Source organism: Saccopteryx leptura, chromosome 4 (assembly GCF_036850995.1).
Source record: "Saccopteryx leptura isolate mSacLep1 chromosome 4, mSacLep1_pri_phased_curated, whole genome shotgun sequence".
Lineage (NCBI taxonomy): Eukaryota > Metazoa > Chordata > Mammalia > Chiroptera > Emballonuridae > Saccopteryx > Saccopteryx leptura.
Genome location: NC_089506.1, coordinates 49,336,698 through 49,351,687, shown reverse-complemented (window position 1 = coordinate 49,351,687; position 14,990 = coordinate 49,336,698). Strand labels below are relative to the sequence as shown.

Here is a 14,990-nt window from a genome sequence, read left to right as displayed (position 1 = left end):
AATTTTCCCAGTACAATTTGTTGAAGAGGCTTTCTTTTCACCATTGTGTGTTTTTGGCTCCTTTGGAAGATGATTTGTCCATATATATGTGGTTTTATTTCTGGGATCTCGATTCAGTTCCGTTGGTCTGTATGTCTGTTTTTCTGCCAATACCAGCCTGTTTTAATAATCGTGGCTCTGTAGTATAATTTGAAGTCAAATAGTGTGATACCTCCAGCTTGATTCTTTTTCCTCAGGATTGCTTTTGCTATTTGGGTTTTATTGTGGTTCCATACAAATCTGGTAATTTTTTGTTCTATTTCTTTAAAAGAGAAAGTGACATTGAGATTTTGATGGCAATTGAATTAAATTTGTATATTGCTTTGGGTAATATGGCCATTTTAACTATGTTGATTCTTCCAATCCATGAACATGGGATAGTTTTTTATTTCATTGTGTCTTTTTCAACTTCTTTCAACAATGCTTAGTAGTTTTCAGTATATAGGCCCTTCATATCCTGTGTTAAGTTTATTCCTAGGTATCTTATTTTTTTTGTTGCAATTATAAAAGGAATTGTAATTTTGAGTTCATTTTCTGATGTTTTATCATTGGCATATAGGAAAGCAGTGGACATTTTTATATTGATTTTGTATCCTGCAACTTGACTGTATTGGTTTATTGTTTCTAATAGTTTTTTTGGTGGAGTCTTTCAGGTTTTGTATATACAGGATCATGTCATCTGCAAAAAGTGATCCTTCTTTCCCTATATGGGTGCCTTTTATTTTTGTTCTATTGCCTGATCACTCTAAAACTTCCAGAACTATGTTGAATAAGAGTGGAGAGAGCAGGCAGCCTTGTCTTTTTCCTGATTTTAAAGGAAAAGCCTTCACTTTTTCACCATTTAGTATGATATTAGCTGATGGATTGTCATATATGGCCTTTGTTATATTGAGGTACTTCTATTCTGATTTTATTGAGTATTTTAAACATAAAGGGATGCTGTATCTTATGCCTTTTCTGTATCTATTGATAGGATCATATGGTTTTCTTTGTTTTGTTAATGTGGTGTATTATGTTGTTTGATTTCTATATGTTGAACCATGCTTGTGCACATGGAATGAATCCCACTTGATCGTTATGTATTGTTTTTTAATGTGTTATATTCGACTTGCTAGTATTTTGTCTAGGATTTTTGCATTTGTATTCATTAGGGATATTGGTCTGTAGTTTTCTTTTTTGTGTTGTCCTTGCCAGATTTTGGTATCAGGGTTATGTTGGCCTCATAAAATGTGTTAGGGAATATTGCTTCCTCTTCTATTTTTTGGAAGACTTCGAGAAGGATAGGTACCAAATCTTCTCTGAATGTTTGGTAGAATTCACTAGTGTAACCGTCTGGTCCTGCACTTTTGTTTTTGGGAAGGTTTCTTGTTTGTTTTTTGTGTGTGACAGAGACAGAGAGAGGGACACATAGGGACATACAGACAGGAAAGGAGAGAGATGAGAAGCATCAATTCTTCTTGCGGCACCTTAGTTGTTCATTGATTGCTTTCTCATATGTGCCTTGACCGGGAGGCTACAGCAGACCAAGTGACCCCTTCCTCAAGCCAGCAACCTTGGGCTCTAGCTGTTGAGTTGTGCTCAAACTGGATGAGTTGGCACTCAAGCCAGTGACCTTAGGGTGTCGAACCTAGGCCCTCTGCATTCCAGGCTGATGCTCTATCCACTGCACAACCACTGATCAGACTGTTTTGGGGGAGTTTCTTGATAGTTTTTTGCATTTCCTGCCTGCTTATAGGTCTATTTAGGTTTTCCACTTCTTTGTGACTCAGCCTAGGACGATTATATAGTTCTAGAAATTTATTAATCTCCTCTAGGTTGTTGAATTTGGTGGCATGTAATCTTTCATCATACTCTACTATGATTCTTTTTATATCTGTGATGTCTGTAGTAATTTCTCCTCTTTCACTTTGGCTGTTGTTTATATGAGTCCTTCCTCTTTTTTCTTTAGTGAGTCTAGTCAGTGGTTTGTCAATTTTACTTATCTTTTCAAAGAACCAGCTCTTTGCTGTATTAATATTTTTCTGTAGTTTTTTTGTTCTCTTTTTCATTTAGTTTTGCTCTAATTTTTACTACTTCCTTTCTTCTGCTGACTTTGGGTTGCCTTTGTTCTTCTTATTTTAGTTCCTTAAGGTCTGATGTTAGGTTGTCTGTTTGGGTTCTCTCTTGTTTCTTGATATAGCCTGTAAGGATATAAACTTCCCTCTTATTACTGCTTTCACTGCATCCCAGTAATTTTGATATGTTGTGTTGTCATTTTAATTTGTCTGTATATATCTTTTGATCTCTGCTTTTATTTTTTCTTTGACCTAGTCATTTTAATAAGTATGTTGTTTAATCCCCACATTTTTGTGGGTTCTTTACTTTTTACAGTTGAATTATAATTTCAAAGCCTTATGGTCAGAAAATATGCTTGTTATAATTTCAGTCTTCCTGAATTTGTTGATGTTAGTTTTGTGGCCCAACATATGGTCTCTCCTTGAGATTATTCCATGCACCCTGGAGAAGAATCTATAATCTTTATGTTTTAGAATGAAATGTCCTATAAATGTCTATTATGTCCATTTGGTCCAGAGTGGTGTTTAAAGCCTATATTTCTTTATTTTTTTTCTGTTTGCATGATCTATCAAAAGCCGTCAGTGATGTGTTGAAATCTCCAAGTATGATTGTGTTATTTCTGCTTCTATTTTTAGATCAATTAGTAGATGTTTTACATATTTTGGTGCTCTCTGAATAGATGTATATATATTAAGGAGTGTTATGTCTTCTTGATACAGTGTCTCCTTTATCATTATGAAATGTCCATTTTTGTCTGGTTACCTTTGTTGAAGTCAGCATTGTCAGATATGAGTATGACTACACCTGATTTTCTTTGAGTATTATTTGCTTGTAGAATCATTTTCCAACCTTTCACTTTGAGTCTACTTTTGTCCTTGCAGCTTAGATGTGTCTCTTGAAGGCAGCATATGATTGGGATTAGCTTTTTGATCCAATATGCTACTCTGTGCCTCTTTATTGGTGAGTTCAATCCATTTACTTTTAGGGTAATTATTGACACTTGAGGATTTCCTTTTGCCATTTTATGTTTTGTTTTCTGATAGCTCTGTGTCTTGTTTGGTCTTCTCTTTTTTGTTTCTGTCAGTTGTTTTTGGGTGGTTCCATACTTCTTTCCCATTTCTTTTTTTAAGCAGTGTGTTTCAGTGGTGGCTTTTTGTTGGGTGGTTACCGTTAGGTTATTAAGAACAAAATATTCATATGTACAGTGGAACCTTGAGATACGAATTTAATTTGTTCTGTAACCAAGCTCATCAGTCAACTCATATATCAAACTGCCGATACTGCACTCGTGCACCAACTAGCGGCAGCTTCCTGAATCACGACTTGTAACTCAGAATTTGCTTGGATCCCGAACAAAAATACAGACCGAGTCGCAGCGCATATCTCAGGGTACCACTGTATAAGAGTCCTTTGTCTTATGAGTGCTTCTGCAGATCTTTAACCTCTGCAGATCTTTAACCTCTCACCTTTTATGTTATTGTTGTCACAGATTATCCTTGTTTTTATTGTGACCTTGTTGGGGCTCTTACTTGTATTGTAGTTTTGATTTGTTTTGTTCTTTGTATCTAGTCAAATAACCCCCTTGAGTATTTCCTGCAGTAGGGTTTTCTGGTGATAAATTTCCTCAGCTTCTGTATGTCAGTAAAAGTTTTATTTCTCCTTCATAATTGAAGGATAACTTTGATGGATATAGTATTTTTGGCTAATAATTTTTCTCTTTCACTTTGAATGTTTGGGTTTACTCTCTTCTGGCTTGTACAGTTTCTGCTGAGAAGTCTGATGGTAACCTAATGGGCTTTCCTTTATGTTATGTTCTTCTTTTCCCCAACTGCCTTGAGGATACTTTGTCATTAATTTTTGACAGTTTTATTAAATGTACCTTGGAGTAGGTCTGTTTCGGTTGTGGTAACTTGCTGTTCTTTTTGCTTCTTGGATTTGAGGGTCTAACTCTTTTCATAGGCTTGGGAAATTCTCATTAATTTGTTTGAATAGGCTCTCCATTCCCTTCGCCCTCTCTTCTTCTTCTATACCCATTATTCTTATATTGCTCTTTCTAATCGAGTCAGACAATTTTTTTTTTGTACTTTTCTGAAGCTGGAACCGGGGAGAGACAGTCAGACAGACTCCCGCATGCGCCCGACCAGGATTCACCTGGCATGCCCACCAGGGGCGACGCTCTGCCCCTCCGGGGCGTCGCTCTGCCGCGACCAGAGCCACTCCAGTGCCTGGGGCAGAGGCCAAGGAGCCATCCCCAGCGCCCGGGCCATCTTTGCTCCAATGGAGCCTTGGCTGCGGGAGGGGAAGAGAGAGACAGAGAGGAAGGAGGGGGTAGGAGTGGAGAAGCAAATGGGCGCTTCTCCTATGTGCCCTGGCCGGGGAATCGAACCCGGGTCCCCTGCACGCCAGTCCGACGCTCTACCGCTGAGCCAACCGGCCAGGGCCGAGTCAGACAATTTTTATAGAGCTCTCTTAGGTTTTTTTTTTTAATTATGAGTCTCTCTACTGTTCTCTCTATATCTTCTCTAGTAGCCTGGTTTTGATGTCACTTATTTTTTCCTCTATCTGGCTTGTTTTATTAGCTGAATTTGCTTTCTCAATCCTCAATTCATGTATTGAATTCTTCATCTCTGTTTTCAAAGTTTTCATCTCCTTGGTGAGGTATTCATTTCGTTCATTAATTTGCTGTCTGGGCTCATTAGATTGCCTGTTGGTGTCTTCCTGAATCTCACTGAGTATTTTCAGAACTTTAATTTTGACTTCTCTGTCATTTACTGCTAAGATTTCTGTGTGATTGAGATTTTTTTTTTCTGGAGATTTTTCATTTTCTTTCTGAACTACATCTCTGTCTTGTGTAGCCATGGTGTTCAATTTTTTCTTCCTTGATGGCATTTGAGAGTGGTTTTGTTAAGAACCCTAACCAAAAGAAACAACTAAAAAAATGAAAAATTGAAATAAAAATTACAATAAAGAAAAATAATGTTTTAAAAATTATGACAAGAAAAACCACAGAAAAATAAGTTGAAAGCAAACAAAAAGTCAACAAAACACTCACATAAAAATAATAATTAAAAATGTAAACCTTAAAGAAAGTGAAATGCAAAAGAGAAAAATGAATAAGAATAAAAAAGGAAAAATGGGGGGGAGGAAAAATAAATTTTGAGAGGTTTCTTCCAGTAGTTGTCACTGTATTACAACTTTTATCTCTGTGAAGTTCCTGGGCTGTCCTTCACTGAGATGTTGCTGTGGCAATCATGTAGGTGGGGCTGCAGTTGCGTTGGTGGGTGGAGCGTGTTGTGATTGCTTTACGGCTTCGGCTTTACAGTTTCTGCTTTACGGCTCTAGCAATGGCGATCTCAGACTTCTGGGCACTCCTTCCCACATCTCAAGAGACCTGGGGCCTGACCAGGCAGTGGCGCAGTGGATAGAGAGTCGGACTGGGATGTGGAGGACCCACCTTCAAGATCCCAAGGTCACCAGCTTGAGCGTGGGCTCGTCTGGCCAGAGCAAAAAGCTCACCAGCTTGGACCCAAGGTTACTGGCTCCAGCAAGGGGTAACTCGGTCTGCTGAAGGCCCATAGTCAAGGCACATATGAGAAAGCAATCAGTCAACAACTAAAGTATTGCAACGAAAAACTGATGATTGATGCTTCTCATCTCTCTCCATTCTTGTCTGTCTGTCCCTATCTATTCCTCTCTCTGACTCTCTCTCTGTCCCTGTAAAAAACAAACAAACAAAAAGACCTGGGGATCAGACACGAAGCACCTCTGTTCTTCAGGGGAGAGCCTGGCTCTTGAGAGCTAGCTGTGGAGTTTGTCTCTACCACAGGGTGAAAGAGGTGGGAAGCTAGGAGGCTGCACTTTAGCTTTCTCTTTCTTTGCCAAGTGCAGGCTGCTGGCAGACCACGAGAACACTGGCTGTGACCCTGTGCTCCGGCTGCTTTGGTTTATCTTTCCCTCTGCCCCTCTGTCTTACCACTCCTCCCAGCAGAAGGAGACCCAGTCACTCCCAAATTCCCCTCTCTGTACCCCTGAAACAAAATCCAGAGAGCTCAAGCTTCCCTCCTCTCTGTAGTCCAGCAGTGAAAAATAAAAGCCCAGTCACTCCAGGTTTGTCTCCTCTCCTCTCCAAACTCCACCATAAATGTATTTTATCTTCCACCTTTCTTTTCACCCAGTCTCACCTTTAGTCCATTCAGTGCACTGATCTTTCAGGTGCACGTCTGCAAGCCCAGTTGGGGTTCTTTCACTGCATTATAGTTGTTCAATTTATTGAATTTTCAAGGGGAGAGATCAGGAGTATCTCTCATATTGCCATTACTCTGACCAAATGTTCTAATCTTTTATATAATAGAGACACTTGGCTTTTTTCCTACTTAGGGATAATTTAATATTTTACATTTTTAAATATAATCAGTGCTTCACTGGACATTCTCATAAATGTCCCAGTAGGCACTCGTAGATACCTGGAGATGAAATTTCTGGGTCAAAGAACACTCTCTGTTTTCACTAGATTTTGACATATTGCTGCCCAAAATTTTGTGCCAATTTATTGTCTCATTAACAATATGTAGAGTTTCAATTTCCTTCATCCCTATACTTGGTATTGTTAGACTTTTTTTTTTTTGCCAGTCCTGTAGTATGAAATAACTTATTGCTGTTTTAATTTGTATCTCCTACTTATTCAGGAGGTTGAACACCTTTTCTTATATTTGTGGGCTCAGGGTTTCCTCTTCTAATGTATATGAAACTGTCTATTCATATATATTGTCCATTTTTCTCTTGAATTATTTATTTCTTTCTGATTGATTTGTGAATATTCTTTATATATTCTGGATATTATTCTTTGTCAGCTATACATTGCAAACACTTTTCTTTTCTTTTTTTATTTTTTTTGTAATTTTCTGAAGCTGGAAACGGGGAGAGACAGACAGACTCCTGCATGCGCCCAACCGGGATCCACCCGGCACGCCCACCAGGGGTGACGCTCTGCCCACCAGGGGGCGATGCTCTGCCCCTCCGGGGCGTTGCTCTGCCACGACCAGAGCCACTCTAGCACCTGGGGCAGCGGCCAAGGAGCCATCCCCAGCGCCCGGGCCATCTTTGCTCCAATGGAGCCTTGGCTGCAGGAGGGGAAGAGAGAGACAGAGAGGAAAGAGGTGGGGGTGGAGAAGCAAATGGGCGCTTCTCCTATGTGCCCTGGCCAGGAATCAAACCCGGGTCCCCCGCACGCCAGGCCGACACTCTACCGCTGAGCCAACTGGCCAGGGCTGCAAACACTTTTCTTAATCTGTACTTTGTCTTCCAACTTTGTTTAGTCAAATAAAATTCTTATAATAATTTTTAGCCATCCTTTTTGTGATTTTTTAAAATAATTTTGTTATAGAAATTCTTTCCTGTCCTAGTGATATAAAGAATATTCTCTTATTTCTTCTAAAATTTTTAACAATCCAGCTTTCCATATTTAAATCTTTAATCTATGGAGTGTTTGGGGTTATTTTTTAATAAATTTTTATATGTGGCACAAAGTCAAGGTGTAATTTTATCTTTTTTGATATCTATAGCCGTTGTTCCAGTACTGGTCACTAAATGGTCTGTCCTTCTCCTGATGACTTATAATTCCTCTTCTATCATGTGCTGGGTTTACTTTTGATTTCTCTCTCTCTCCTGTCTCTTTGTGGTATGCCGATCATGTGCTAATACCGTTCTACTTTAATTACTACAGTTTAACAGTGAATCCTAATAACTAGTAGAGAAAAATCCTCCCTTACTATACACCTTCCAAATACTTGTCCAGTTTTGACCATTAACTTCATGTTGTTTAATCCACCAAAACACACACGCACACTTTTGAATTTTGCTTATATAGCACTTAGGAAAAGTATGACAGAAAACACAAAATAACACTCCCTTTTTTTTTCTTTTTGAGAGAGAGAGAGGAAAGGGGAGAGAGGGTGAGAAGCATCAACTCGTGGTTGCTTTCACTTTAATTGTGCATTGATTACTTCCAAGGGAGGAGAGAGGGTGAGAAGTATCACCTTTTATTTGCTTTCACTTTAGTTGTGCATCGGTTGAGCTTCTTGTATGTGCCTTGACCTGGGCTGTGTCAGTGACCCCTTGCTGAAGCCAGCCACCTTGGGCTTTTCATGCCAGCGACCTCCTAGGCTCAAGCTGGTGAGCTTTGGAATCGTGTGGACAATTCCCCCTGCTCAAGCCAGTGATCCCACACTGACAAGCCCATGCTCAGAGCCAGCAACCTCGGGGCTTCAAACTGGCAACCTCAGTGTTCCAGGTCAACACTATCCACTGTGTCACCATGGGTCAGGCAAAATAACAAATCTTAGGCCCTGGCCGGTTGGCTCAGTGGTAGAGCGTCGGCCTGGCGTGCAGAAACCCGGGTTTGATTCCCGGCCAGGGCACACAGGAGAAGTGCCCACCTGCTTCTCCACCCTTCCCCTCTCCTTCCTCTCTGTCTCTCTCTTCCCCTCCTGCAGCTGAGGCTCCATTGGAGCAAAGATGACCCGGGCGCTGGGGATGGCTCTGTGGCCTCTGCCTCAGGCGCTGGAGTGGCTCTGGTTGCAACAGAGCGACGCCCCAGAGGGGCAGAGCATCGCCCCCTGGTGGGCAGAGCGTCGCCCCTGGTGGGCGTGCCGGGTGGATCCCGGTTGGGCGCATGCGGGAGTCTGTCTGACTGTCTCTCCCCATTTCCAGCTTCAGAAAAATACAAAAATACAAAAAAAAAAACAAATCTTAGACAAGGTATTGACAGTTCCGGGCTGGTGGGGCAGTGGCATGAAATTGCTGGGCCTCAGACTCCTTTTCTCTGGCTGCTACTTTGTCCTCAGCCTGAAGCTTCCACCTCACTGCCCAGCCTGGCTGCCTGAGCTCCAGGAAGGAGAAGGAAGGGACAAGGAAGGTTGTACCCTGCCTTTAAGGTTCTTCTGGAGTCCCACATGCCCTTTCTGCTTCTACAGCCTTGCAGAAGTGAGTCCACGTAGTAGGAAGCTGAGAAATGCAGTAATCTTGAGTCACACCAAAAGTCCTATTTTTAAAGAAAGGGGAATATGGATATTGAGAGTCATCCAGCAGTCTGCTCTAGACTAGAGTTGGTAGTGTGTGGGTGGATCACAGTATCAGGTCTTCCCAGGTAGGAATGTACGGTGTTGCCACTCATTTAGGTCTTCTGATATCCTTCAACCAAGTTTACTATTTTCTTCACTGAGCTTTTTTTTAAATTTAATTTCTAAGTACCTAATAATTTTTATATCTGTTTGTAAATAGTTATTTTTTGTAATTTTCTGAATGATCACAGTAGAGGAATGTTACTGATACTTTATCTCATACTCTCTTATGAGCTCCCAATTTCTAGATGGACAGTTATCCTGTGTGAATAATGAGAGTTTTGTTTCTCCCTTTCCTTCCTTCTGCATGTTCTTTTATGTTTAGTTAGTTTGGGCCTTATTATGCTGTGTCTTATGTTGAATGCAAGAGGTGGTAAGAGTCATTCTTGTCTCTTCATGAGTGGATACTAAGTTTTATCAAATTGTTTTCATATCTATTGATTGAGCATTTGGGTTTTTTTCTTTAACCTGTCAATATGTGAATTACATTACTATTTTTTCTAAGATTCCTGAGATAAGTTCTAATATTGTACAGTATACCAGATAAGGTGATTATTAACTTTTAGATACTTTTCTAAATTCCATTATGATATTTTCTACTTTTTATTTCCAATTGTATGGGTTTTTATGTTGTGTAATTTTGATAGTGATATCTAATTTAATTGCATTGTGGTCAGACAATAGAGTCGGATATTTATATTTTGGTATTTGTGGACATTTCATATAGAACTTAGTACACAGTCACTTTTTATAAATATTTTATCTATAATGGAAAAGAATGTATATTCTCTAGGTATTGAATGTAGGCTATATACTTCCATTTAGACAAACTTATTTATGATCCGTATTACAAGTTTTGTCTGCTTGATCTATCAAGATATGCTAAAAATTAAATATATGTCGGGATATTTCTGATTTTCTTATAGTTCTACTAATTTTTGCTTTGTGTATTTTGATACTATGTATTCTAGATAAATAATATCAATGTATTCTACTGACTTTATCTCTAATAATGCCTTTTTTGCCCTGAGGTGCATTTATTTGACATGAATATAATGACATGAGCTTGCTTTGGTTAGTACTTTTCTGATATTTCTTTACATCAACTAGTCTATGTCTTTATATTTTAGGTTTGTCTATTATTGGGGGTGGGGAGGGAGGATAGGAGGGATTTTAAAATTGAGTATCTCAGTCTTGATTTGGTGAGTTTGTCTATGTATATGTGATCACTTACATATTTAAATTTATTTCTTCATTTTTCCATAAAATTTTTGTGTCTTTATTTTTAATTTCCCCACATTTAAAAAAAATTTTATATTGTATTTTTAAATTTTTCTTCTGTATCTTAGTCACTTTTAAACTTCTGATTTCATAGTTTTTTCAGATTGTTCTAAATTTAAGTTCTTAGCGATCTAATCCTCTTATTTATTGTACACACTGACTCTTGCTTCTGATGAGTTTTTTCCATGTGGGTTTTGGATTCTGAGTCTTTTTTCACTGGAGTTTTACCTGTAAGTTATATGTGACCCCAGAGTAAGAAAGTGTCTCTCCTGAGTACTGTTATATTTGTTTCTGCTTGGCTCCTTCCCTACACCCATCTCCATCCCAGAGCCAATTTTTATGGTCTCTTACAGCACATGTATAGTGTAACCCGAAGCCCAAATTTCTCATTTCTCAAGTCTCAGGCAGGTTTATGCTCGCTCCCTAAGGAAGAGCAGCCTTTCCGTTTTCATGCCCTCTCTTTCACTGAGGGTGCTGCCATTTAGGGGTTGTGCTCATAAGTAGGTAGTGAGCTCAAGTTCACTGCCTCTTTTAGACTCAGATACATGGCATAACCCAAGAGATTCTGGTTAGCAGTATGCGCTCACTCTTACCCCCTGTCCTTGGTAACTTGCTCACACAGAGCTGTAGTTTTCCAGAGCTCATTTCTGGTGCCTTCAGGCCTCCACGTCTTCATTTTACATTCAGCTATACATAGGAAATGGTTTTTGTTTTACTTAGCCTTGTTAGGCATTTATAGTAGGCAGAATTTCAGGTTGTTTTAATCTGTAATTTTTCCTAAATCTAGAAATAGAGATTTAGGCCTGACCTGTGGTGGTGCAGTGGATAAAGCGTTGACCCGGAACGCTGAGGTCCCTGGTTCGAAACCCTGGGCTTACTTGGTCAAGGCACATATGGGAGTTAATGCTTCCTGCTCCTCTCCCCACCTTTCTCTCTTTCTCTCTCACTCTCTCCCCCGCCCCTCACCTCTCTAAAATGAATAATTAATTTAAAATTTTTTATATAAAGTATTTAAATTGATAAATTATAATATTGGCATTTAGCTTAAAATGTAGATTATTTTTAAAAGCATCATGTATTGCATATTTTTCTTCTTTTGGTGATTTTCTTTTCATTGATAACATAGAATAAGCAAGAAGTGACATTGCCATGCACCTTGAATTATCATAGAGCCACTGAGGAGGGCAGCTCTGATCCATACTACTGAACCTCTTGTTGTATGAGCTTTCCCTCCCCATTCTCTAGCCTGGCCCTCAGTCTGGTTCTATCTCCACCTGCAGACTCCCTCCACTGGGCGTGCTCAGTTTAATTCAATAAAGGGAAGAGGAGCATTTTGAAGAGCTGCTGGTTTCTAGTTGCCTATAGTGAATTCTCCTCCTCTCCATGCCTTTTTTTCAATCATACCCAGAGACCCCTGAGCTTTTTAGAGTCAGCAGAGATGGGACAGAGTCAGAGGGGACACAGTGAGGTGAAGTTAGGAACATCTCTGCCTTCCGGAGCCCAACTGCACAGATAACTTTGGTGGGACTCATTACCTTCTCTTCTTTCTACATTGTACTACGTTCTGCTGATTGTATCCAATTGATTGAAGGATGGTGCGATTCAGATTGTTTGCATACAACAAATTCATATGATATTTTATTTCTCAGTCTGTAGATGTGATGGCATTGCAAGAGAATGCTCTCCCAAGCATTATGTCGGGTCTGCCCCGTCTGTGTCTGATCACTGCATATTGATCTCTTTATAGGGAGGAATGATCAATTGGAATCGTCTTTTCCCTCCTTTACGTCAGCGACGAAACATCAACTATCAGGATGGACGGCGGTCTGAGCAACAAACATCTCCTCCCCTGGAGATTTCTGAGGAACAGGTAATCAGTAACATCTGGTACTCATCCTAAACCAGTGCTTCAAACTTCATGCAGTTTTGGTGAACAAGACTTGAAAGAAATCAAGCATATATTGTTGATAGCAGTTAAACTGCCACCTGTCACAGTGATGTATACTTTGGCCTTTATTGGCGACTGTGGGTCTTACGAGTTTGAGGAAGGCATGGTTTAAAAACAAATAGATTATGATCATTTGCTTTAAAATCTATAATACATCACATATACAAGAAACTATTAAAGTTGGTTCCCTACAAGCAGAGAGAGAAGAAAAAGGATGGATGGGGAGAGATTGGTGCTTTTCTGAGTATCTCTTTTGTATGGCTTTGATTTTAGGAATCAAGTCACTGTTTTCCATATTCAAAAAGCAAATTGATAGGGACAACAGTAAATCTAAAAAGAAGCAAATGAATATTTTAAATGAATAACAATCATAGGGGGTAGAGGGGAAATTAATTTCAGCAACTTTTGAACATAATATGCCCTCTGTCTAAAGAAAAAGAAATCTTAAACTGTTTGTATGTTTATTTTTCATAGTGGCATACATATAGCAATTGGGAAATTGTGTTGTATATATTACATATTTCAGCAAATGAGAAAATGGGTTGATCTTACTGTTAAAGAAGGGGCAGAGGGACTACAAAACAGAAGGCAAGGAAGAACCCTGTAGGATTGGACTGGAATTAGAGATATCAGCATAAATTTAAGATTTGAAAAGTATGTATGCATGTACATGTATCTTCGCTCTGTCAACTGAAAGGAATCATCAGCAGTGGCATCCCAGGCGCACTGAGCACACTCAGTGCCCAGATCTAGTTTCCAAATACTTTTGCCCATTAAAAAGACCCAGCCCCTTTAGAGAAAGGTGGGCCCCAGGCCCATGGGGAGGAAGGTGCAAAATGGCCTGGACTACCTTATACATAGAATTAAGGAAATGCTCCATAGCTGAGGGGACATACCACAATGATCTGGAGACAGCTTGAGGGGTCCCACTGGCCAAATCTGAGACATCAGATTTGAGCATCAAAATAAATCATCTCTTCATGGGTAGGGAAGAGGATACCCAAGAGTTCATACTGATATTAAATACATCTGCAAGCGTTAGGGAAATGCTTTTTCTTTCAGTGAAATGTAAAGTAATAAATATAGGAAGAATGATGGTATTAGAAAACCACAGTTTTGCAAGTATCAATTAAAATCTATTCAGGGAAGAATCATCAATATATAAAGAACAGGCTAGGGCCCTGGCCAGTTGGCTCAGTGGTAGATTGTCAGCCCAGCATATGGAAATTCGATTCCTGGCCAGGGCACACAGAAGGAGTGCCCATCTGCTTCTCCACCCCTCCCCCTCTTATTTCTCTGTCTCTCTCTTCCCCTTCTGCAGCCAAGGCTGCATTGGAACAAAGTTGGCCTGGGCGCTGAGGGTGGCTCCATGGTCTATGCCTCAGGCGCTAGAATGCCTCTGGTTGCAACAGAACAAAGCCCCAGATGGGCAGAGTATCGCCCCCGGTGGGCATGCTGGGTGGATCCCGGTCAGGCACGTATGGGAGTCTGTCTCTCTGCCTCCCCTCTTCTTACTTCAGAAAAATTAAAATAAATATATAAATAAAAAGAACAGGCTATTTATATAATCTCAAAATCTTATTGAGATTAGATTACTTATTAATTACAAAGGTTACTTATTATTACAAAGGAGAAAAGTAACTGAACAGTGGAGAACTTGGATACCAGCTTATCAGAATTAACATTACCAATAATGGAACAAAGAGCATGATGGGCATACCCTGGGAAGGACACATCTGTTGTGTGTTACAGTAAAAAGCACACAACTTTGTTCATAAAGGAAAAGCAGACAGTCCCAACCTAAGAGACATTCCATAAAATACCTGACTTGTATTCTTCAACAATACTGGTGTCACAAACTGCTCCAGATTGAAGGAGACTAGGGTGGCATGCTAACTAATTGTCATCCATGATCCTGGAATGGATTCTATACTGGAAAACAGAGGGGGGAAGGTGAAAGTTTACTGTAGTGTCAGTTGATGAAATTGGACTGTAGATTAGTAGTTTTCTATTCATGTTAAGTTTCTAGAATTACCAACTCTGTACTGACTGGTTAGGAAAAAGAAGATCCTTGTTCTTAGAAAATCAAGTGCACACTGAGTACTAAGGGGTCAAAGGACCTGATGTGTGCGACTTAAATGGCTCAGCAAACACAAGTGTGACGGTGTGCGTGTAGACAGAGAGAAGGCAGCTGTGCGGAGTAATGTTGCTGAGTCTGGAGGAAGAGTAAGCAGGGAAAACTATTATCAAAAAGTTCCTGTAAATTGGAAATTATTTCAAATTAGAGTTTAAAAAATCTAAAAGCAAGTTTATAGCATTACAATAATAACGCTTTTCCTTCTGCATATGATGCTTTCTTATGAAAGCAAATTAAGGTCGGCCATCACCTCCTTCATCCCTGTCCCCAGAGTAAAACACCATTTGGAGTCACTCTTTGGCAAAACTGTGTTCTGACTTTGTCTGGATCTCAGGAGGGGCCTCTGGGCAGGGCTCCCACTGTCACGTTTGATTAGGCCACAATAAAGGCTTCTGGAAGAAACCAGTTGGCT

General features: G+C 39.8%; 1 protein-coding gene across 1 annotated transcript in view; it reads left to right on the top strand.

Annotated features, from left to right (window-relative positions):
* The window catches only part of UBAC2 (UBA domain containing 2), a 242,298-nt gene that overhangs the window by 213,642 nt on the left and 13,666 nt on the right, over positions 1-14,990 (top strand). Inside the window, exon 8 of the mRNA XM_066380618.1 lies at positions 12,241-12,363. Coding sequence (XP_066236715.1) covers positions 12,241-12,363 — 123 coding nt within the window. The remainder of the gene's footprint in view (positions 1-12,240; positions 12,364-14,990) is intronic.